At 58.3% G+C, this 18,888-nt stretch overlaps 3 protein-coding genes across 11 annotated transcripts; 1 reads left to right on the top strand and 2 right to left on the bottom strand.

The window, feature by feature from the left end:
• Positions 1-1,152: 1,152 nt before the first annotated feature.
• Positions 1,153-3,427, bottom strand: C3H1orf35 (chromosome 3 C1orf35 homolog). 2 transcript variants are annotated; one of them, XM_020899438.2, is made up of 8 exons: positions 3,233-3,426; positions 2,993-3,143; positions 2,785-2,830; positions 2,619-2,698; positions 2,336-2,408; positions 2,074-2,159; positions 1,529-1,651; positions 1,153-1,445 (listed from the first exon to the last, which is right to left on the bottom strand). In XM_020899438.2, exons 1-8 carry the CDS (start codon positions 3,324-3,326, stop codon positions 1,391-1,393), a joined length of 708 nt encoding a protein of 235 aa, XP_020755097.1. In that variant the 5' UTR covers positions 3,327-3,426; the 3' UTR covers positions 1,153-1,390. The 2 variants fall into 2 exon arrangements, with proteins under 2 accessions (XP_020755097.1, XP_070317013.1); XM_070460912.1 differs by lacking the exons at positions 2,619-2,698; positions 2,785-2,830 and having other exon boundaries at positions 3,233-3,427.
• Positions 3,428-4,089: 662 nt separating this feature from the next.
• Positions 4,090-8,086, bottom strand: MRPL55 (mitochondrial ribosomal protein L55). 3 transcript variants are annotated; one of them, XM_020899436.2, is made up of 4 exons: positions 7,843-8,086; positions 7,030-7,116; positions 4,774-4,978; positions 4,090-4,364 (listed from the first exon to the last, which is right to left on the bottom strand). In XM_020899436.2, the coding sequence occupies exons 2-4, from the start codon at positions 7,095-7,097 to the stop codon at positions 4,215-4,217; spliced, it is 423 nt and encodes a 140-aa protein (XP_020755095.1). In that variant the 5' UTR covers positions 7,098-7,116; positions 7,843-8,086; the 3' UTR covers positions 4,090-4,214. The 3 variants fall into 3 exon arrangements, with proteins under 3 accessions (XP_020755095.1, XP_020755094.1, XP_020755096.1); XM_020899435.2 differs by having other exon boundaries at positions 7,030-7,119; positions 7,843-8,085; XM_020899437.2 differs by lacking the exon at positions 7,843-8,086 and adding an exon at positions 7,453-7,636 and having other exon boundaries at positions 7,030-7,119.
• A 47-nt stretch (positions 8,087-8,133) lies between these two features.
• On the top strand, positions 8,134-18,282 carry GUK1 (guanylate kinase 1). 6 transcript variants are annotated; one of them, XM_070460896.1, is made up of 9 exons: positions 8,135-8,241; positions 15,240-15,368; positions 15,590-15,631; positions 15,738-15,834; positions 17,022-17,160; positions 17,235-17,319; positions 17,504-17,589; positions 17,723-17,778; positions 17,946-18,027. In XM_070460896.1, the coding sequence occupies exons 1-8, from the start codon at positions 8,181-8,183 to the stop codon at positions 17,756-17,758; spliced, it is 675 nt and encodes a 224-aa protein (XP_070316997.1). In that variant the 5' UTR covers positions 8,135-8,180; the 3' UTR covers positions 17,759-17,778; positions 17,946-18,027. The 6 variants fall into 6 exon arrangements, with proteins under 6 accessions (XP_070316989.1, XP_070316978.1, XP_070316976.1 ...); XM_070460888.1 differs by lacking the exon at positions 17,504-17,589 and having other exon boundaries at positions 8,134-8,241; XM_020899433.2 differs by lacking the exon at positions 17,946-18,027 and having other exon boundaries at positions 15,240-15,353; positions 17,723-17,849.
• Positions 18,283-18,888: the final 606 nt, after the last annotated feature.

Here is an 18,888-nt window from a genome sequence, read left to right as displayed (position 1 = left end):
AGCTGGGCAAGGACAGCCACTTTCTCCTCACTTAGTGAGGGCTGCATTGCTCTGCCTTGCCCCATTCTCTTGCTCTGCCCATCCCTTCCCTGCCCACACCCTCACCTTCACTTTGCCGTGGTTGGGTGTAAGTCCCAGCGCCCTTGTGGTAACCACGTCATTGGTCTCATTGCTGGCAGTCCAGCCCCCTGGTCCCAGGCTTTGCAGTGCCCAGTCATGAGAGGAACAGCAGGGTATGCCCCAGGGGCCAGGGCCAAGGGTGGTATGGAAGAAACCCCCCCTTCCTAACATCCAGTCTCTCTGGTACCCCAGGCCATACAGCTTATCCTCTGGAGGGGCAGGACAATCTCCAGTGTTGCTGCCACAGTAGTCGACACATGCGTGGCTGGGTGATTTGTGTGTCTGTGCCATAGACCCCCCTCCCACTTTTGCAGGGGTCGCCCCTCTGACCTGGAGCCCTTCTTGGAACCCTTGTTTTCCCCACTGGGGCGGCCTTTAGCAGGCCAAAGTCCAGGTGGCCTTCCCCCAGGAGACAGGCCCTGCCCTAGACAGTGATCTCTAACAGGTTGATAACCAGTGCCACTTGCCTTTAAGAGAGTTGCTTTCAGTTCTCATTTCTTTTAAAATCAGCAGCAAAACAAGAACCTCGGTAATGAATCCAGTCTAGGTTTTGTCTTTATCCCAGTGTGGTTTGTAGGATGTTTTTTTTTTTTTCCTGTGGATGGCAAGGTTCTGTATGTGCCTTCAGCCTTGGAGACGGGCACCGGGTGGCGGGAGCCAGTGCCTTTACAGCTGGCGGCGGGGCGGTACGTGTGGGATGGTGGTTAGGAGATCTCTGGTGGCCTAGGAAGTCCACGTCCCCATGACCTACCAGCCCAGACTGCCCCCTTCTCGCACGTCACCTGCTTGCAGCTGAGCACCTTTCGGCCCCTCTGCGCTCCCTGCTGACCACACATAATCCAGGGCTCTTGGTACACCCGAAGTAGATGCAGGGACCAGGCCAGCAGGGGACCCCAGGATGCTGACCACCAAAAGGACAGTGCCCCTCAGTGTGGCTGCAGGCGGCCTTGCTGGAACTCCCAAGATTACTGCATTTTCACACACCACTTTCTGTTGTGACACAACAGCAAGTTTCCTTTTAGTATAAGACACTTTCCACTTAAAATAAGTTTATTTAAGTACAAAGAGTCAATACAAAGAAAAATAGCAGTAGCCATACTGGGCCACAACTAAGCCTCTTCAGTATTCTGGCCTGGAGAATTCCATGGACAGAGGAGCCCGGCGGGCTATAGTCCATGGGGTCACAGAGTCGGACATGACTGAGGGACTTGCAAGCCTCTCTGGGAGCCTGGGGTAACCCCCACAGGCCAGTCCTCCAGACCCCTGGGCCTCAGTCGCTGTCATGCCTGCGCTTCTTGCAGCAAGTTGAGGAGTCAGAGTCACGCCTAGGGAGACCACAAGACGCCTGGGGTGAGGGGCTTGGCCTGCCAAGCACACCCTCATCTCCACCCCAGGCAGCTGCACCTACTGGCCGGGGGCAGGGGGCAGTGAGGAGTCCAGCCTTCTCCCACGCTCCTTTTCTTTCTTCCTCTTCTCTTTCTTGTGCCTCTTCTTTTTCTTCTCTTTCCTGCTCTTCCTGTGGCTTTCAGGACTACAAGGGGGAATGCCTGAGTGCTAGAAGCCCCTAGGACTTTGGGGGCCTAGACCACAGTAGCTGCTGACCATGTGTAGCCATTTCAACCTCAAGTCACCAAGAATAACTCAGTACTACGTGCGGCCAGCGGCACAGACACATTACAACTATGGCAAAAGGTCTGCAGGGCAACACCTACCTGACAATCTCATAGCTGCTTCCAGCCCTCCCACTGGGATGCCCCTGCACTCTTGGGGCCAAGTGCTGACACTCCAGTGCCCCTGACCCTGCTGTGGGTTGGTGGGCCGTCATGAGCCTTCCCTGGGGCTCACTGCACCCCAAGGCTCCTCAGAAGAAAAAGGGGGCTGGAGCTGGGAGCGTGACTGGAGAAGCAGCCAACATGCTGAGAGAAAGGAGTTCTGTGCCCTGGGGGCCCTTACCCCGGCTCCACCTTCTCCTCTGACCGAGGCTTCTTCTTGGCCAAAGCCAAGGAGGTCCCTGGCCGACTGCTCTCCACGCGGTGGTGCTGCCGAGAAATGCCACTCTGGGGGCGTGCAGGGTGCCCCGGCATACCGACAGGGGAGAACCAGCTAGAAGCTGGGCGGGCCTCCCCAAGGGCCTGCCTCGTGGCCCTCAACTGGAAGAGGCGCTCAGACCGATTCCCACCCCACCATGAGATCCAGCATGTTTGGGAGTAATTACCGTGAATACCGAAAGCCCCAGCTTAGCGGCCTCTTTGTCTTCCCGGGACAGCGCCACTCGCCCTACAGAGCCACTGCGGGGACGTGGGTAAAATACTCTTTATGGTGAAACACCCCCACGACGAGGACCGCCCCCCATCCCCAGGCCTCCCTAGAGAAGTGGTTGGCCTAGATGACCCGCACTGGTTTCCACCTAGGCAGCTGACGGTGCAAGCCCCAAGAAGCCTCACCCTCGCGATTTCCGGGGCTCCCGAGGACCCCCCCCCCCCAACCCGGCCCCGCACCTGGAGCTCCCCAGACCCAGAAGCCGGTCCACTCCCTTCTCGGGGTCACCACCTTCCCGCTTACAAACTTCGACAAAGTCCTGTGGAGGGGAGTGCCGTGCTCGCTGGAGAGCGGGATCAGCCCCCTCACCAACCCAGCCCCACCCTCCAAAAGAGCCCATCTCACCTCCTTGCTCAGGCCGGTGGGCTGCTTCTTTACGTTCTTGTAGCCTCTGCGGGGGCCGCGCGTGAGCTTCAGGGAGCGGCGAGCCTCGCCTCGCCTCTTCCCCCAGCCACGCCGCGGTCCCACCCACCCCCGCCGCGCACCCACCCAGAAGTAACACCCCCACCCCACCGCCGCCGCCTCCCCACTCAAGGTCTCGAGGCACACTCACAGCGCTGCCATGAGCGCCTCCTGTTCCGCCTGCCTCACAGCCGCCAATTCCTGCTCCCGGCTCAGTCCAGCGCTGTTCGCCCGGCCCTTGGCGTACCAAGTGAGGTCACGGCCCTTCTGCCAGCGGCCCACTGGGGCCATCAGCGAGTTGCCTGCGGGAACAGAGCGCCAAGCCCTCTGCACGGCCCGCGGATCGGCGAACCCACAGCCCGCGAGCTCCGGGTCCCTGCGCCCCACTCACCCAGGTAGTTCTCCCTCTGCTTGTCTGTCTTCACATCCTCCCAGCTGAACTGGTCCTGCCCGCCGCGCACGCCGCCCCGGCTGGAGCCGAACATTGTGGTAACGTGCAGGACCTCTCCCCGGGATTCCCGGTACCAAGGCCCTAAAGGTCCCAGCTCCCACTCCCACGTCGCACACGGTGACGTCACGTCCGCGCCAACCCCACGCGCTTGCGCACTGTCCCCCTCCCCCGCCCCAGGCATCCTAGCCAGAGCGCCTGCGCACTGACGCGACCCGGCATCTGCACTCGCGAAAGGTGCGGCTGTACCTGAGCATCGCGCTGCCAAGACCGACAATTTTATAAATCATATTATGTAGGTGACGCCGCAGAGCTACAGTTCCCATTGCCTGCCGTGTTCCCGGGGCTGTGCTGGAGGAGGGGTAGGCACCAGAGAGATAACGACTGAAAGTTTCCAACTAGAGCTGATGGAGGTTTCTATCAGGTAGCGGGCTGCCTGGGAAACAGGAGAGCGGCCAAGGTCAGGTCGTGCCTGCAACGCTCAGCCTCCGCCCTCTGGGGGACCAGCTGTGTCTACTTTCCGAGGAAGTATGCAAGCACACCTCGTTGCGTTCACTCCCCAGACAGCGCGGAGAATGCCTCAGTCACCCCCAAGGTGTTGGCAGTCACTGCTGATGGGTCAGTATCCGAACTAAAGTGAGCTAGTTGTTGGGCAAGTGCGTTCTGTTTATCATCACAGCAGACCAGATTAGACTCAATGATAACAATTCTAGTGGGTGGAGGGATGCCACTCCACTAGCCAACCCCTGAATTGAAACGGTAGGGGTTTCTGAGGGATTTACAACAAAGTGTCAAGAGTGTTATTTGAATGTCCTTTTTGTATTGATCTTTTCACAAGAGACAGCGTCCTCAACTCATGATTTAAAGACACGTGCCCCTCCCTGCTTCACAGCGTTCCCTAGGACACAGCAGCTTCCAGGCACCATCACTTTTTGGTCCAGAACTGCTTGTACCGCTCCACATCGAAGTCGTCACCGAGTTCTGGCTCCTCCTCCTTCTCTTTGAGCTGGCCCTCTCGTTTTCGCAATCGTGCACGCCTCTCCTCTGGGGACAAGGAGTCCAGGTCCACAGGCATCTGTGGGGAGAACGGGGTGTGTACATGGCTCAGGTGGAGGGTACCAGGATGTATTCCAGGGTCTTCACTTCACCTTGTTATCATCTACCACGCAGTTTAGGTTTTATGTGTTCTATGGGTTTTCTCTCCCTTCAAAACTTTCATTTTTTTTTTTTCAACTTTCTCTGCCTGTTTTCCCAAGACTTGCCATTTTTTTCAACCATACAGCTCACTGCTTTCTTACCTTGGTCTGTGGAGTGCACTCCAGGTCACTTTCTGCCCTCTCCTCAACCAAAAATTCTGACCTGATTCACTCCCCTCCTAGTCCAGCCATGGTGGGTTCTAAGCCCATGAGCTCCTGGAGGAGTAGTTTCTACAGGCTAGGTCCCCCAGGACCTGATCCTAGGGAGTGTCAGGGAAGGAAGCTTACTCTGAGCATCCGACGAGGTTCCGGATAGCGGATGTGGATGGTGGAACCATCCTGCTTGACCAGGAGAACAGGGTAGAGGCGTGCGTAGGTCTGCCGGCGCACTCGAGTGAGCGAGGCTCTGTTGCAATCAGCCCGCCAAGAGGACATATACAGGTGGCGGCAGCTCTCAGGGGCAGCCCTTGTCATCCCATGATGCCAGAGCAGGCTGCAGACACACACATGCTGGTCAGTGGCTGGTGCCAGGACCAGAGCAGCCACACAGCCCAGCTCCTAAGGGGGCACACAGCAACACGCACCAGGGCAGGATGTGGTCGGTCAGAGCAGCTCCATTCCACATCCAGAACCCTGGTGGGTCTCTAGTGAGGCCTGAAACAGGCCTAGGGTGCTAGACTAGGCCAAGGCTAGGGTGCTAGACTATAGCACTGAATGGGAAGCTGACGTCCAGGGGACTGCAAACCTGGTGTGAACTGGCCATTTGAGTCCACCCCGTCCCCATTCACACGTTGAAGCCCTAACCCCAGTGAGATGGTGTCAGGAGGTGGGACCTCTGGATGGTGATTAGGGTTAGATGATGGTGGGGTCCCCACAGTATGATTGGTGCCCTTAGAAGAAGAGACCAGAGAGCTAACTCTCTGCACCAGACGAGGACACCACCAAAGGCAGCCATCTCTGAACCAGGAACCTGGTTCATCAGAATCCTGCTGGAACCCTAATCTCAGACTTCCAGTTTTCCTAAGCTGCCTGGTCTGTGGTGTTCTGCTAGATCAGCCCAAGCCGACTAGGACACCTGGTCCACTTTGCTTCTGAGTGTGATGGGCACACAGCAGAGCGCATGCTCTAAGGTGACAGAATAGGGCCTGTTCACGCCCCACTCAACCCAGCTACATGAGGCCACATTTCTCTCATCCACTCAGGACCTGGATTTCCCCGTCCTAACCTTGCCCTGTGACACTGCCCCCCCAACACACAGAGTCTCTTCCAGCCTGCTTTCGTACAAACTTGAATTCCAAACCGCAGACTGTACCTCAGTCCATCTGTTTCCTGATATTCACATCAATTCAGTAGCTCCCACCAGACTTTCAGGACTTCTTTCTCCACAAAGCAGCCGCAGGCCATGCACAGCCAGAGAATGGCAGCCTCTGCTTTGGTTGTGGTTCCTGCCACCTCTCTGCAATTTCCAGCTGACACCTCAGACTGATAGCCCATTTCTTCCACTAGTCTGATGGCCTGGGGTGAGAGAACTGCATCTTACTTGCTATGAAGCCCCAGACTCTCCCTAGCTGAGTGCTCAGTAAATTTTGGCAAAATCCTCCAGAAATGCAAGACTGGAGAAAGAAGTGGGTGAACTCCAGCACCAGAGGAACACACAGTGAGTTGGGCAGGGCCTGTACCTAAGCAATACCACGGAGCTCAGGGCACAGCCATTCCAGACAATCTGGGGTTGGTGATTCAGGAGGCTCCTGGAAGGGGCTGGAACCAACCCTTGAGGGGAAAGAGTGAATGCTTTCCCACCAGGACAGTAGCTGCAGTTTCAACATGAACTTTTCCAGCACAAGGGCCCTCCTGGAAATTTTGCAACCAAGTCCCTTCCCCATCTTCATACTAACCCACAGCTCAAGTGCTACATCCCTCTTCCTAGGTTCCACAGAAACAATTTAAAACCTGCATTCATTCTCTCCTCCATCAGCATTCACTTGGGTAGATCAGGGGAAGAGAGGAAAATGCAGATGGGGAGGCAGTTCTGGTGGGAAGCGCAGGAAGGTCACGGTCTTCTCCAGGGGTGGCATGCAAGCTCTGAATAGGACAGTGGCCACCACCACATCTGTTTGGTGCCAGGTACTCACAAGTCACTTCCATTCCTCCTTCAACATGGTTAAGGTGTCCATACATATGTAATGGTGGTGATTTAGTCGCTAAGTCATGTCCAACTCTTGCCACCCCAGGAACTATAGCGGTCAGACTCCTCTGTCCATGGGATTTCCCAGGCAAGAATACTGGAGTGGGTTGCCATTTCCTTCTCCATGGAATCTTCCTGACGCAGTAATCAAACTTGGGTCTCCTGCACTGCAGGCAGATTCTTTACTGACTGAGCCACCAGGGAAACCCCCACAAATATGTACTTGTATGTACTTCTCCAGATAAAACACGCTGGCTCTGGAGACTTTACTAAGGCTGCAAAGCCTAAGGCTGTTGAGTCAGGATTTTTCCGGTGGCCCCATTATAGGAGTCCCAAAGGGCCTGGAAGTCCATGCTTACCGAAGCAGGCTGCCTTGGGCCGCCATTCCTCCTGAGAGCCCCTGCTGCACGTGAAGGCCTAGGGTCATTCACTGGTCCAGTGTGCGACTGCTAGGCAAGGAAATAAAAGATCTTTTTAAAAGACAGGATTTTCCACCTAATCGGTTCTTAACAAATCCCAGGCAGTAACAAAGTCATCTCAGACAGATTTTAGTAGGTCAGTGCAAGTGTTGCCCAAACAATCTATGAGGCTTTCAGCCCTCACCTGGCATTAGAATTATCTGTGGAACGTCTCTGATCTGCAGATGCCTCAATTCTACTCCCCAAAACTTTGACTCAATAAACTGTCTGCAGCAGGGCCTGGGCCCATTCTGGTGGGTTACTGAGTCAGACAAGTCACTCTGAGGATGGAATGCAACGTAAACGGTGACAACTAGCTCATACCTGTTTTCCAATGTCATTTCATTCTCACAAAATCCAGCGAGGTGAGGATTACCAAACAGCAGCCGCAGCTTACTAATCCCTGACTCCCAGGGAAACTGAGGTTTCCGCGGTGATAAACCAGTTCCTTCAAATGTCGTATACCTGATGTCTCAAGCATTAAGACCCCAGGAAAAGAGCCCTCCCTGTCGAGATAAACAGGTTTGCCTTGCTATATTCCCTGCAGGCCTCCTTCCGCCTTAGGAGATGACTCAACAGGAAACCGCAAAGCTATAAACCTCCCAAGTGATACCCTCAAGGGCAGCTAGCGGCAGGGCCCGGACCCTCCCTTGAAGGAAGCCCTCCAAGCCCGCGCGACGCGGCGCCTTTCTGGCAGCAACTTGCCACCCTCACCGGCTCCGGAGCGGCCTCGAGGACCAGCGGCTCGGCCGACAGGCCAACGGGTGCGGGGCTGGCCAGAGGTGAGTACACAGTCAAGGTAAACTCAGTTTTCACTCCTCGTGTGGCTTCGCCCCGACGTCATCCGCGGGCGCAGGGTCTCGCGGCGGTGACCTACAGCCTTCCAAGGCGCTGCGAGGCCGTCGCCGCTCTGACTTACTTGCCCGCTGGCTCAGGAGGGTCTGGCGCGGCGGTGACGTACGCCTCCGAGGGGCGGAGAGAGGCCGGCGCGGCGCGGCGCGGCGCGACTATATGACGTATGTCCGCCCGGGCGGCGGCGACTGCGGCCCTTCATGCTGCGGCGCCCGCTGGCCGGGCTGGCAGCGGCCGCCCTTGGCCGGGCCACCTCGGACGGTGAGTGGCGGCCCCTCACAGCGGGACGGAGTTCTGGGCGCGCGCAGACCCCAGGAGGATCCAGGCCCGTGTGTCACGGTCTGAATCCGCGGCAGAGAGGCGGAGACCGCCGCTACTCGCGTGCGAGGCGCCACCGGAGCCGGTGCTGAGCGCGGGTGTCGTGGGCCGCCTTCAGGGACTCGTGGGGTTGTGCTCGTGAATTCTGTCATTTCGCCAGCCTCCGAAGCTGCCCTCGGCGTCCCTCAGTGGTTCCCAGAGCTCTGTTTCAGCATAAGTAGAGCGGGGGGAGACAAGAACAGTGTAGTCTTTGCATGGAGTTAAATTCAGGGAGGCTTCCCTTCACTTTGAAGTTTTATCCAGTGTGTCTCTGTGTTAGAATTGCCTTTGGTAGTTATTATTTTCACTTGGACAATTTAAAAACTGGTTCCCCTGTATCAGTCCTCAAAATATAAGAGGAAATCATTCTGATATTGGAAGCTCCAAACAGTTTGTAAAACCCCGCAGTCTGAGGACTTCATGCTGGACCCCTTGTGGACCCTGCAGGATGCGGAGGGGCAAAGAGGGAAAGCCGCTTGACACCCTTCTCCAAGGTGGGCCACAGAGCAGGGCGAAAAACCCTGGGAGATCAGGGTTTTGAAGGCCCTTAGGTTGCCCCAGGTATGGCAGAATCACCAAAGTCCTGATTAGTTCACGTGGCCTGTAGAAATATGTAGTCTACGCCGCACTTCAGGAAAACCCCTCCCGGTAGTCCAGCTCTGGCGCTATGTTTGGTTCCCACCGCAGATTGCAAACCCAGGGCGGGGTCCTAGTGGGCACAGCTGACTGCTCCAAGGACTCCCAGACAGGAGGGCCCCTGGGACTGCCACAGTTTCTTGGCCAGCCCCACAGCCTAGCACTGTTGGACATTGCAGATTTGGGCACTTCTACACGGGAGCAGGTTGTTGGTGGCAGGCTTTCCTGACATGACATGGGGATGGTAGTTGGGGTTCAGCTTCCCTGGGGAGAAGACATGGCAAATCTCCGTCCTGGAGCTGCTCATCTGCTTTTTTTAGACATTCTTTTGGAAGCAGTGAAGGGGAATAAGCCTCCTTTACCCAGGTGCTCGTTTGAGGAGGAACAGTGAGGTATGCCACCTCGCTTGTTTTGACTGCCTTTCATAGGGGTGGGTGGAGAAGGCAATGGCAACCCACTCCAGGACTCTTGCCTGGAAAATCCCAAAGATGGAGGAGCCTGGTAGGCTGCAGTCCATGGGGTAGCTAAGAGTTGGACACGACTGAGTGACTTCACTTTCATGCATTGGAGAAGGAAATGGCAACCCACTCCAGTGCTCTTGCCTGGAGAATCCCAGGGACGGGGGAGCCTGGTGGGCTGCCGTCTATGGGGTCGCACAGAGTTGGACACGACTGAAGCGACTTAGCAGCAGCAGCAGCCTGGGGTGGGGGAGGTGGAAGCTGAGGTGACGGTTGGGGCCCAGTGTGAGATGGGGCCAAGCAGGACGGGAGCAGGAAGCCAAGATGTGCTTTTCATGGCTGTCCCTCACGCATGAGTCCTGTGCCCCTTGGTGGCGTGCCTGCCCAAATGTGGGCTTTTCTGTCACTCGCCTCCCAGACCATGACTTGTGAAGTGTGTGAGTCGCTCAGTCATGTGCAACTCTTTGTGACCCCACAGACTGTAGTTCAACAGGCTCCTCTGTCCGTAGAATTCCTTGGGCAAGAATACTGGAGTGGGTTGCCATTTCCTCCTCCAGGGGATCTTCCCCACCCAGGGATCAAACTTGGGTCTCCTGCATTGCAGGCAGATTGGTAATTGTCTGAGCTACTAGGGAAGCCCATATGCCTTGTGAGGGACCCAGGAAAACCGTTGCCACCGAGAGGAATATGGGGTGGGTGTGGCCTCCGGTCTGATCATTAACAAGTTGAATTTCCCGCCACGTGAGCTCTCACTCTGTTCTCTTGTAAGGATTCACACACTTTCCTGCACACACCAGGCCAGCTTGTAATCTGAGTTGGTGCCACACCCATGACAGGTGTAGTTTGCCTGGGCTTTCCTTTAGAGTCTGAGAACACGTTGACCCAACCTTTGTCTGGAACTGGGAAGATCAGAAGTTTCTTTGAGTAGTAAGTAGATTCTGGGAGTTCTGAAATTGTACATTTTTCTTCAGCCATACCCAGATTTTTTTTTAAAGACCTGAACTGTTAATTTCTATCTTTTGCATCGCATTTAGCATAACTCAAGAAACATGTTCAGAGAATTTGAGGAAGAACAGGAAGGAAGGTATTACAGTGTGGTTGGGGTGGAAGGAGGTGACCCCAGTCCTCAAGGGGAAAAGGGAAGGCGCAGAGGGTGAGCTGCTGGGGCCCTGGTGCGGCAGCGGGGCCCTGCAGGCGGGCTCTGACCACCGGCCGGAGCTGTGCGCCAGCCTGTTTCCCTCCTGGGCCCTCCTCTGACCCCAGGTGTGCCCAGCCCAGTGCTCTAGGCCCCTCTCTGATCCTGTGTGTGCTGGGCCTGGATTCTCCCTGGTCCCTGGCTGATCCTTTCTTCCCCTTCTGTGAGAGTGAACCTGCTCCACCCAGAAGGGGTCGGGCTGCTTCCGGCTCCATGGTTTGTATGTCCTGGACCCCTTTCCTCTCATGCTCCCTCTGCCTTCCCTTAGGGCTAGAACTGAGGCTCTCACAGGAGACTGACTCTCAGTTCTTCTCGCTGATGGAGAGAGACCAAGATGCCGCTGTGTTGCCTGTGTAGTGCCGTGACGGGCCCACGTCCTCCGCACTGTGCGCCTCTTGCCACAGTGCGGCTGCTTCCTCCCTGAGAGGGCCAGGCTTCCTCCACGCAAGGCGTGGTCCCACCCTACTGTGAGAGGAAGTAAGAAGGAAACCTCCTCTTCCCTGAGAGGGCCAGGCTTCCTCCATGCAAGGCGTGGTCCCACCCTACTGTGAGAGGAAGTAAGAAGGAAACCTCCTCTTCCCTGAGAGGGCCAGGCTTCCTCCATGCAAGGCGTGGTCCCACCCTACTGTGAGAGGAAGTAAGAAGGAAACCTCCTCTTCCCTGAGAGGGCCAGGCTTCCTCCATGCAAGGCGTGGTCCCACCCTACTGTGAGAGGAAGTAAGAAGGAAACCTCTTCCCTGAGAGGGCCAGGCTTCCTCCATGCAAGGCGTGGTCCCACCCTACCGAGAGGAGAAATAAGAAGGAAACTAAGAGAAGTAAGAAGGAAACCACTGGCTCTCCCACTGCAAGTCAGGTTCTTGAAGGTTAACTGGTTTCTGAAGGTCACTGGGCCAGGACATATCCCACACATGGAGCGCCTGAGGCGAAGGCCAGAGTAGTTCTGTCCCACACAGCCTGTTTGGGGGGTGGGGCGTGATCAGCCATCCTGACCCAGATCAGTGCAGGTCTAGTGTTTTACGAGAGTGCTAAGGGGGTCTGACTGTCCCTTCTCTGTGTCCCCAGAGGGTTGTACTTTGTCTTAGGTTCTCAGGAGAGAGGTGGTGGCCATGCCCAGCCCTTGGGACAGGACGGGAAATCAGGTGGAAGCAGAAGGGAGGGCAGGGAATGCTTCTCAAGGCAGACCTCCCAGGGTTGCCTGAGGAGCTCCTTGTGAAGGGTTCTGACAGAGAGCATTCCAGAACACACAGGCTTGTACCAGCAATTCTTACAGAAATTGCATCCCTCATCCTTATTGGTGTCCTTGTGAAAATTTCCAGTATCTTGCCAGGAAGCTGGAGTTTGCAGTTGTGAAACAGTCGAGGAGTAGAGGCTACAGAACGTCCCTAACTGTCAGTCGGTTCTGCCAGGAGATGGGGCCAGAATCAGCCTCGGGGTCTGGTGCCCTTGGTCCCTGGGACTGAGAGGCCTGAGCTCGGCCCCATGCTGAGCTCGCTCCTGTCGAAGGGGCTTTCGTGAGCGCTCCTGTCACCAGGGTCACTGGGCGGGGCCCAGCACTCAGCGGCCCCCGGGTCCTTCTGCAGGGCTCGGCCACTCCAGTGTGGTCTGTGTGGTTCGAACCTCTGTGGTGAAAGGAGACAGCCTCAGGGAGGGACCTCACAAGAGGAGAGACTCTGCATGGACGCACACACGAGCTTGGCCGGCTGGATCCCACTCCCCTCGAGGCGTGGTGCTCGGTGGGCTCCCTCTCCCCTGGTCACCAGTAGTGTTCCTTTGAAGAAGAGCAGCAGGGGTGACAGCTCTGAAGAGGCCTGGGGCCTGGGCTTTGGGGCAGGGAGGACCTCGGGAGGATACCCTCTGAGGGGTAGGCGGCAGGGTGCAGTGATGACCCACGCAGGCAGTGAGTGCTGCAGCCGCCAGCCAGTCCCCCATGTGTGCGTATGTGCCTGCTGCTCACTGCCCGTGGTGGTTGGGCTGGGGGATGGGAGGTCTCAGCGGGATGGAGAGGCTGTGTCCTTGCCCCCAGAGTTCCCACATGGGGTATAAAGCCAGATGGAAACCAGTGTTTCAAGGTGAGACGATGAGTAAGACTTGTGCGTGACATGACCCATGAGGGTTTTAGGCGCTGGGACTTCTGTGTGCAGTAATTGGTCCTGACTGAAGACATGTCTTCCCTGTGTCGCTTTCCAGTGTTCAGATGTTAGAGCTTATGACCACGACGTGTAGCCGTGGCCGCGTGCATGGGAAGCAGAGCTGCCAGGGGAGTGTGTGAGGGGACCTGTGTGCCAGGCTGCAAGCACAGAGCAGTAAGGCACAGCCTCTGGGTGTTGCTGGCAGGCTTGTAGTTGCAGGCTGTGGGATGTGAGGGCGCCAGATTGGGCGTGTAGAAAGGAGCAGTGTTCCTGAGGGGAATCTTCAGAGGCAGGTGAGATGGTGAGATGGGTCCTCCCCTCCCTGGAGGTGGATGCCCCAAGTTGGGTCCAAAAGGTGCCATCTGCATCCTCTGAGTGGAGAGTTTGTTGCTGCAAGCAAGGCCCAGGGAGGCTTTCTGGTCCATCTCTTGTGAGAACTGGCGTGTGTCCACTTTGGTGGTACCCCTGCCCTGGAGAAACTCACGTTCCTGTGGTGCCAGCGTGCTGCTGGGGCCTGGGAAGACCGAGGATGCTGAACGGCCACAGCTGCCTCTGCTTGCGAGGTTGGCAGGGACATGTGTGCAGTGGTGGCTCGGCGCAATCCAGAGGCCAGGCAGTGGGTGACAGACCCCGGCCTCTGTACTCCCTTTCCAGGGCCCCTCTAGAGGCAGCAGCCTTGCTAGGAGACCTGGTGACCCCCAGTATCTCCTCTGCCCTCCGATATCGCTCCCCCATAACTCGCCCAGCACCCTGGTCCCTCAGCATCTAGAAAGTCAGGACAGACGCAGGGGGGTGGGCTGGGCTGCCCACAGGATGTTCGTTCTGCAAAGGAAGGGATTTATGAAGGGCAGTGTGAGGCAGAAGTGAGAGCTTCCCTTGCACCAGTCCTTAGGGTAGCAAGGGGAGTGTGCTCTCCTGGGCAGGCAACAGCAGTGGGCTTGAAGTCAGACCCAAATGTGTAGGCATTTGTATGGTGGCACTATATCTGGGTGGGAAAATCAGGACCCCAGAAAGGAGTTGTGAGTCAATGGGACTTGCTGTTTTAAAACAGTGCACTCTTGGGCTTCCCTGGTGGCTCAGATGGTAAAGAGTCCGCCTGCAATGCGGGAGACCTGGGTTCAACCCCTGGGTCAGGAAGATCCCCTGGAGAAGGAGATGGCAACCCACTCCAGTATTCTTGCCTGGAAAACCCCGTGGATGGAGGAGCCTGGTGGGCTGCAGTCCATGGGGTCGCAGAGTCGAGCATGACCAAGCAGCTTCACTTTCACTATTCTGATGGGAAACGTGGACGGGACGAAGGAGCTGAGAGCTGGTCACTTAGAAATGGCAGAGCACTGATGAGCTCCTCTGGATCTGTTTCTTCTATTTCTTCAGCAGGTGGTCATGTCTGATTCCCAAGTCCTTCTTTAGGGCGTTTGCGTGCAGCCTGATGGTCCCAGAATAGCTATGCTTTAGCCAGATTACTCAAGTTGGCCTACATTGCAGATTAGGAAAGCAGTGCCCACCAGGGGCCCTGATGAAGAGCTGCCCACGCAGCCTGTTCCTCCCGGCCACCGCTGCTTCTTGCGGACCTCCACACAGAGAGCACTGCAGGGGCAGGCCAGCCCATCACACGCCCTTCTGGGCTCTGCCTGCCTCTGGGGCAGTGCGTGGCCTCCCAGCCCCTTAGTTTAGTGCCCGCCTTGATTCCTGTCCTCTGATCTCCCAGTGTACCTAGGCTTCCTCGGCCCGTCTCGTCACGTGGCTGGGGAGGCAGGTGCGCTTCTCAAGTGAGGAGCAGCGTTCCCCTCTGCTGAGCAGGTGGTGCTGGCTTCTCTGGGAGGGATTTAGTGCTCAGACAGTGGGGGGCAGGCAAGGATTACCACTCTCTCAGCTCATCCAGTGCAGCCCGAAGCTGAGCACAGAGGCTGCTCAGAAGGTAGGTCCTATATGAGGGGTGCGGGGTGGTCCAGTGGGCATAGAGCAGGCTAAGCTGATGCCTCCAGACCTTTTCCACTCTTCCTGCCCTCGGTATTCTCACCTGTGAGGGTGATGCCCTGCTCTCCTGCTGGCTTCCTGAGACCTAGGTATCACAGAGGGGAGTCAGGGACCCTGCGATTAGCCCCTCGCTTTTCAATGGAAGTTCCCAGAGCAGACCTTGGGTTCCACTGACCTTGACCAAGGACACCTCCGAGGTGTGGTGCCAGGAGACACAGGAATTGGGACCTGGATGTGCCCCTCCCAGGAGCCAAAGTCCAGGCTCCTTGAGAGGTAGGCTAATGGTGGGCAGCTGGGGAGGCCACACATGTGTGGTTGGTGCATATGTTACCACCCAGAGGGACGCACAGGCAGGGTTATGCATGGCTCTGAGTGACTGTACCCCGGCTCTGCCTCCTTGCTGGGGCGAGTTCACTTGGGCACTGCAGCCGCGCCGTGCGCAGCAGCGTGCCCACCTCCTTGCTGCAGGGAGCAAGGCCCTGCTGAGACTTGCGTCTCCCCCCACAGGGATGTCAGGACCAAGGCCCGTTGTCCTGAGCGGGCCCTCGGGGGCTGGGAAGAGCACCCTGCTGAAGAGACTCCTGCAGGAGCATGGCAGCATCTTTGGCTTCAGCGTGTCCCGTGAGGCCCGGGGAGGTGGGGGAGGGTCCTAAAGAAGCTGGGGGCAGAGACCCTTGCTAACGTGCCCTGAAGCACCACCCACACGGTGGGGCAGAAGCCCCCGCACTGCCGACCCTAGCCTGTAGCCTCCCTTCCCACACCTCCGGATGGGCGGAGCCAGGCCATGGGGCAGGCCCTGGGGATGGGATGTGTAATGTTCCAGGTGTCCCAAGGCCATCACTGGTACTTATTCCTAGACACGACAAGGGACCCGAGGCCAGGAGAGGAGAACGGCAAAGGTGAGCTTGGCCAGCTGCCCCTGTGCTCCGGCACAAGACTCGCGGCCCGACACTCGTCAGAGTGATGCCTGAGGGCTGTCTCCCCGTCCGCGCCTTCTCCTTGCAGATTACTACTTTGTGACCAGGGAGGTGATGCAGCGCGACATTGCTGCCGGAGACTTCATCGAGCACGCCGAGTTCTCAGGGAACTTGTATGGGACCAGGTGGGCCGTGCTCTGGGCCTTCCCTTCCTCTCATTCCCCCAGAGACCAAGAGTGGGTGACCCAGGCAGGGGGTGTCTGTAGGCCCTGGGGGGTCTCCCCTTGGGGTGAGGTTGGGGTGTTCTCTCTGCCGGCTGTCTGGGCACTTGAGGCCAAGGACTCAGCCTTCTAGAGGTCACGATGGAGCGTGAGTCAGAAATCTCCAGGCTGCCTGCTCTGGGCCCAGCCCCACTTGTGTCCCCCTGTCCAGGCTGCTGTGGGAACAGTGGGCCAGACAAGGAGCTGGTATACAGTGAGGACTCAGGGAACCTGGGTCTTAGGGGTCCGCAGGTTTCGTGTGGCCCCTCGCCTCCAGTCAGTAGGGCGGCTTGAGAAGGGTCCCTGGCAAAACAGGAGCTGCCCCCCTTCCACCGTAACAACCAACCAGAGCAGGGTCTCTACTGGCTCCTGCCATCTGACTCACAAGGCCCAGGAGCAGTGTCCTGACTCAGGAGGCAGGCCCAGGCCCGCCTCTGTGCACAGTTGGTCCCCGAGCTGCCTGGCTGGGCGAGGTGGACACTGCACGGGACCCATCGTCCTCTGCCCCGGGTGCAGATGGGCAGAGCGGTGGGCCCCTGAGCGGGGTCGTCTGACCCCTGTTGAGACACACAGGACGCACTGAGGGGCAGTCCCTCCACGGGTGAGGAGCACATGGTCCTTGGTGACCCCTGGGTGGGGGGCCAAGGCCTGCAGAGGGCAGCCAGGAGACAAGAAAGCCCAGGGGTGTGTCCTGCAGCGCAGTGGGGGCCAGAGCATCCCTCCCCATGCAGGGCCCTCACATGCAGGACATGGCAGGGGGGTTGCCACTGGCAGCCTGGGGACACAAGCCAGAAGGTAATGCAGACACTTCTGGAGGCATGATGGCATGGCGTGGGGCCTGGGGTGGGTGCCAAGAGAGGGAGAGGCTCTGGGCCAGGGTCTGAAGGCTCTGCTCCTACCAGAGTGCCTTTCACACGCACTCCCTACCACCACCCCCAGACCAGCAGAGGGCCCCCTTATGCAAGCGTTGCTCGGTGAGCAGATGCCTGTTAGAGTAGGCCCTTGGCACCCCCAGACAGACCCAGAGTGGGGGATGGGGAATGAGGTCCCGCGGAGGCTCCTAGGACCCGGGGCGCCCACGGCTGAGCGACTCCCCTCCCCTCATTCTGCAGCAAGGCCGCTGTGCGGGCCGTGCAGGCCATGAACCGCATCTGCGTGCTGGACGTGGACCTGCAGGGCGTCCGCAACATCAAGAAGACCGACCTGCGGCCCATCTACATCTTCGTGCAGCCGCCCTCACTGGATGTCCTGGTGGGGGCCGAGGGGGAGGGCGTGGGGGGGCAGCCCTGGGTGCTCGGACCTTCTGACCTCATGCTCTGTCTCAGGAGCAGCGGCTGAGGCAGCGGAACACGGAGACAGAGGAGAGCCTGGCCAAGCGTCTGGCGGCGGCCCGGGCCGACATGGAGAGCAGTGAGTGAGGGCGCCTGTCACTCTGTTTCCCCTAGACCCTCCCCACACCCCGCAGGAGACCAGTGCCCCCCACCAAGGGGTAGAGGAGGGCTGGAGCCGTCACCCAGCCCCGTGGTCCCTGTGAAGGGTCCCCAGACCCCCCCTCCGTTCCCAGAGATTCCGCTGACCCTGCCCCCACCCTCAGGCAAGGAGCCCGGCCTGTTTGACCTGATCATCGTCAACGACAGTCTGGACAAGGCCTACTGGGCCCTGAAGGAGGCGCTCTCCGAGGTGGGCTGGGGGTGGAGCTGGGGCCTCAGACATCTGTGTGCCAAACGGGTAAAACAGGCTGGGACAGGTGATATGGTGGCCCCAGGCCCTGGGCGAGATCTTCCTTTCCTCAGCCTGTCTTTCTCTCTGGCAGGAAATAAAGAAGGCACAAGCAACTGGTCAGTCCTGATGCCAGCTGTGTTCTCTCAGGTGGGGCCTAGGGCCTGGCGCCCACACCAATGGGCCAGAGTTTCCTGGCAGTGGCTCTGCTCACCTCATCTGACACCCAGAGATTGGGGTGCTGCCCATCTTCCCTCACCCCCCACCGTGGTTGGAGGACCTTGTCTCTTACCCCCACTCCCCACATGCATTTCTAGGATTCCTCCCACCATGCCCTGTCAACCCCTTACCCATGGAAGCCAGGCCGACATCCAAATAAAGAACTGCTGGGTTAGTGTCCTTGAGCCCTTGGATCATGGCCCTGGGTGGGTGGGTCCACAGTACACCGTTGCAGAGCCACGCCATCCCCAGTCTGGACAGCCCCGCTCTGACCCGCCACCCCGGAGGGCAGCAGCCTCCTCCTCACGCCTGTTGCTGTGGGCTGCCGGCCCCAGAGAGGCTGCTCCTGCGCTGCCGCACGCTGCTTGCCTAGGATTCCCACCAGGCAGTGCAGGACCTCCTTTCCCGCTGTCTCTCTGAGTTGCCGTCGAGGTTGGGGTCAGAAAGTCCTGGGGCTCATCCTTCTCAAACCACTCCTCCTTACCTGACCTGGACTGAGAGTGGCAGAGGGGCAGACACTGCCTACCTGGAGAGGGACGGGGCCTGCAGAGGAGACGCCTGCCTCGGCGGGCCTTGTGCACGGCCCCCTGGGGATCTGGCAGACCCCAGAGAAGCCCGCCCGGGGAGGACGCCTGGGGGCCTCTGTTGGGTTCCAGGCCCTGGAGTCTCAGAAGATGCCTTGAGAAGCTGCCTGTCTCTAGTCAGGGCAGCTGATTTGGATCAGTACTAGACACAGGAGATGCTTGCCTAGGCCCTGGTCCACGTCCAGGCCATGTTCCTGCCCTGGAACCCAGACATGGTAGATGCAGGCTGGGAGGAGGCAGACAGCCTGTGCAGGAACAGAGAGGCTAGGCTTCATCCCTAAGCCCGGATAGACAGGGCAGGCAGAGGGGTGCTGCACAGCCTCCAGGCCTGAGGGCCAGCCGGACGGGCCTGGGCTGCCTCCTGACCTGCTGTGTGGCCTGGGAGAGGCTGCTTCCCTCTCTGGGACCCGTCCAGCCCCAGGGACAATCAGGGATTCAGACCCTGGGCCCTGGGGGG

This window comes from Odocoileus virginianus, chromosome 3 (genome assembly GCF_023699985.2).
Source record: "Odocoileus virginianus isolate 20LAN1187 ecotype Illinois chromosome 3, Ovbor_1.2, whole genome shotgun sequence".
Lineage (NCBI taxonomy): Eukaryota > Metazoa > Chordata > Mammalia > Artiodactyla > Cervidae > Odocoileus > Odocoileus virginianus.
The sequence above is the reverse complement of the archived record's forward strand: the minus strand, read 5'-3'. Positions and strand labels throughout refer to the sequence as shown.

What these genes read in the sequence shown, in the direction of transcription:
- C3H1orf35 (XM_020899438.2), bottom strand. Translation starts at nt 3,326, where the DNA reads ATGTTCGGCTCCAGCCGGGGCGGCGTGCGCGGCGGGCAGGACCAGTTC. An exon ending in CCACCGGCCTGAGCAAGGAG is followed by an intron (nt 2,699 to 2,784) that starts GTGAGATGGGCT and finishes TCCCCTCCACAG; the next exon opens with GACTTTGTCGAAGTTTGTAA. An exon ending in CTGGGTCTGGGGAGCTCCAG is followed by an intron (nt 2,409 to 2,618) that starts GTGCGGGGCCGG and finishes ACGTCCCCGCAG; the next exon opens with TGGCTCTGTAGGGCGAGTGG.
- MRPL55 (XM_020899436.2), bottom strand. Translation starts at nt 7,097, where the DNA reads ATGACCCTAGGCCTTCACGTGCAGCAGGGGCTCTCAGGAGGAATGGCG. An exon ending in GCCCAAGGCAGCCTGCTTCG is followed by an intron (nt 4,979 to 7,029) that starts GTAAGCATGGAC and finishes GTGTGTCTGCAG; the next exon opens with CCTGCTCTGGCATCATGGGA. An exon ending in AACCTCGTCGGATGCTCAGA is followed by an intron (nt 4,365 to 4,773) that starts GTAAGCTTCCTT and finishes TTCTCCCCACAG; the next exon opens with ATGCCTGTGGACCTGGACTC.
- GUK1 (XM_070460875.1), top strand. Translation starts at nt 8,181, where the DNA reads ATGCTGCGGCGCCCGCTGGCCGGGCTGGCAGCGGCCGCCCTTGGCCGG. An exon ending in GGGAACTTGTATGGGACCAG is followed by an intron (nt 15,835 to 17,021) that starts GTGGGCCGTGCT and finishes CTCATTCTGCAG; the next exon opens with CAAGGCCGCTGTGCGGGCCG. An exon ending in CCGGGCCGACATGGAGAGCA is followed by an intron (nt 17,320 to 17,722) that starts GTGAGTGAGGGC and finishes TCTCTCTGGCAG; the next exon opens with GAAATAAAGAAGGCACAAGC.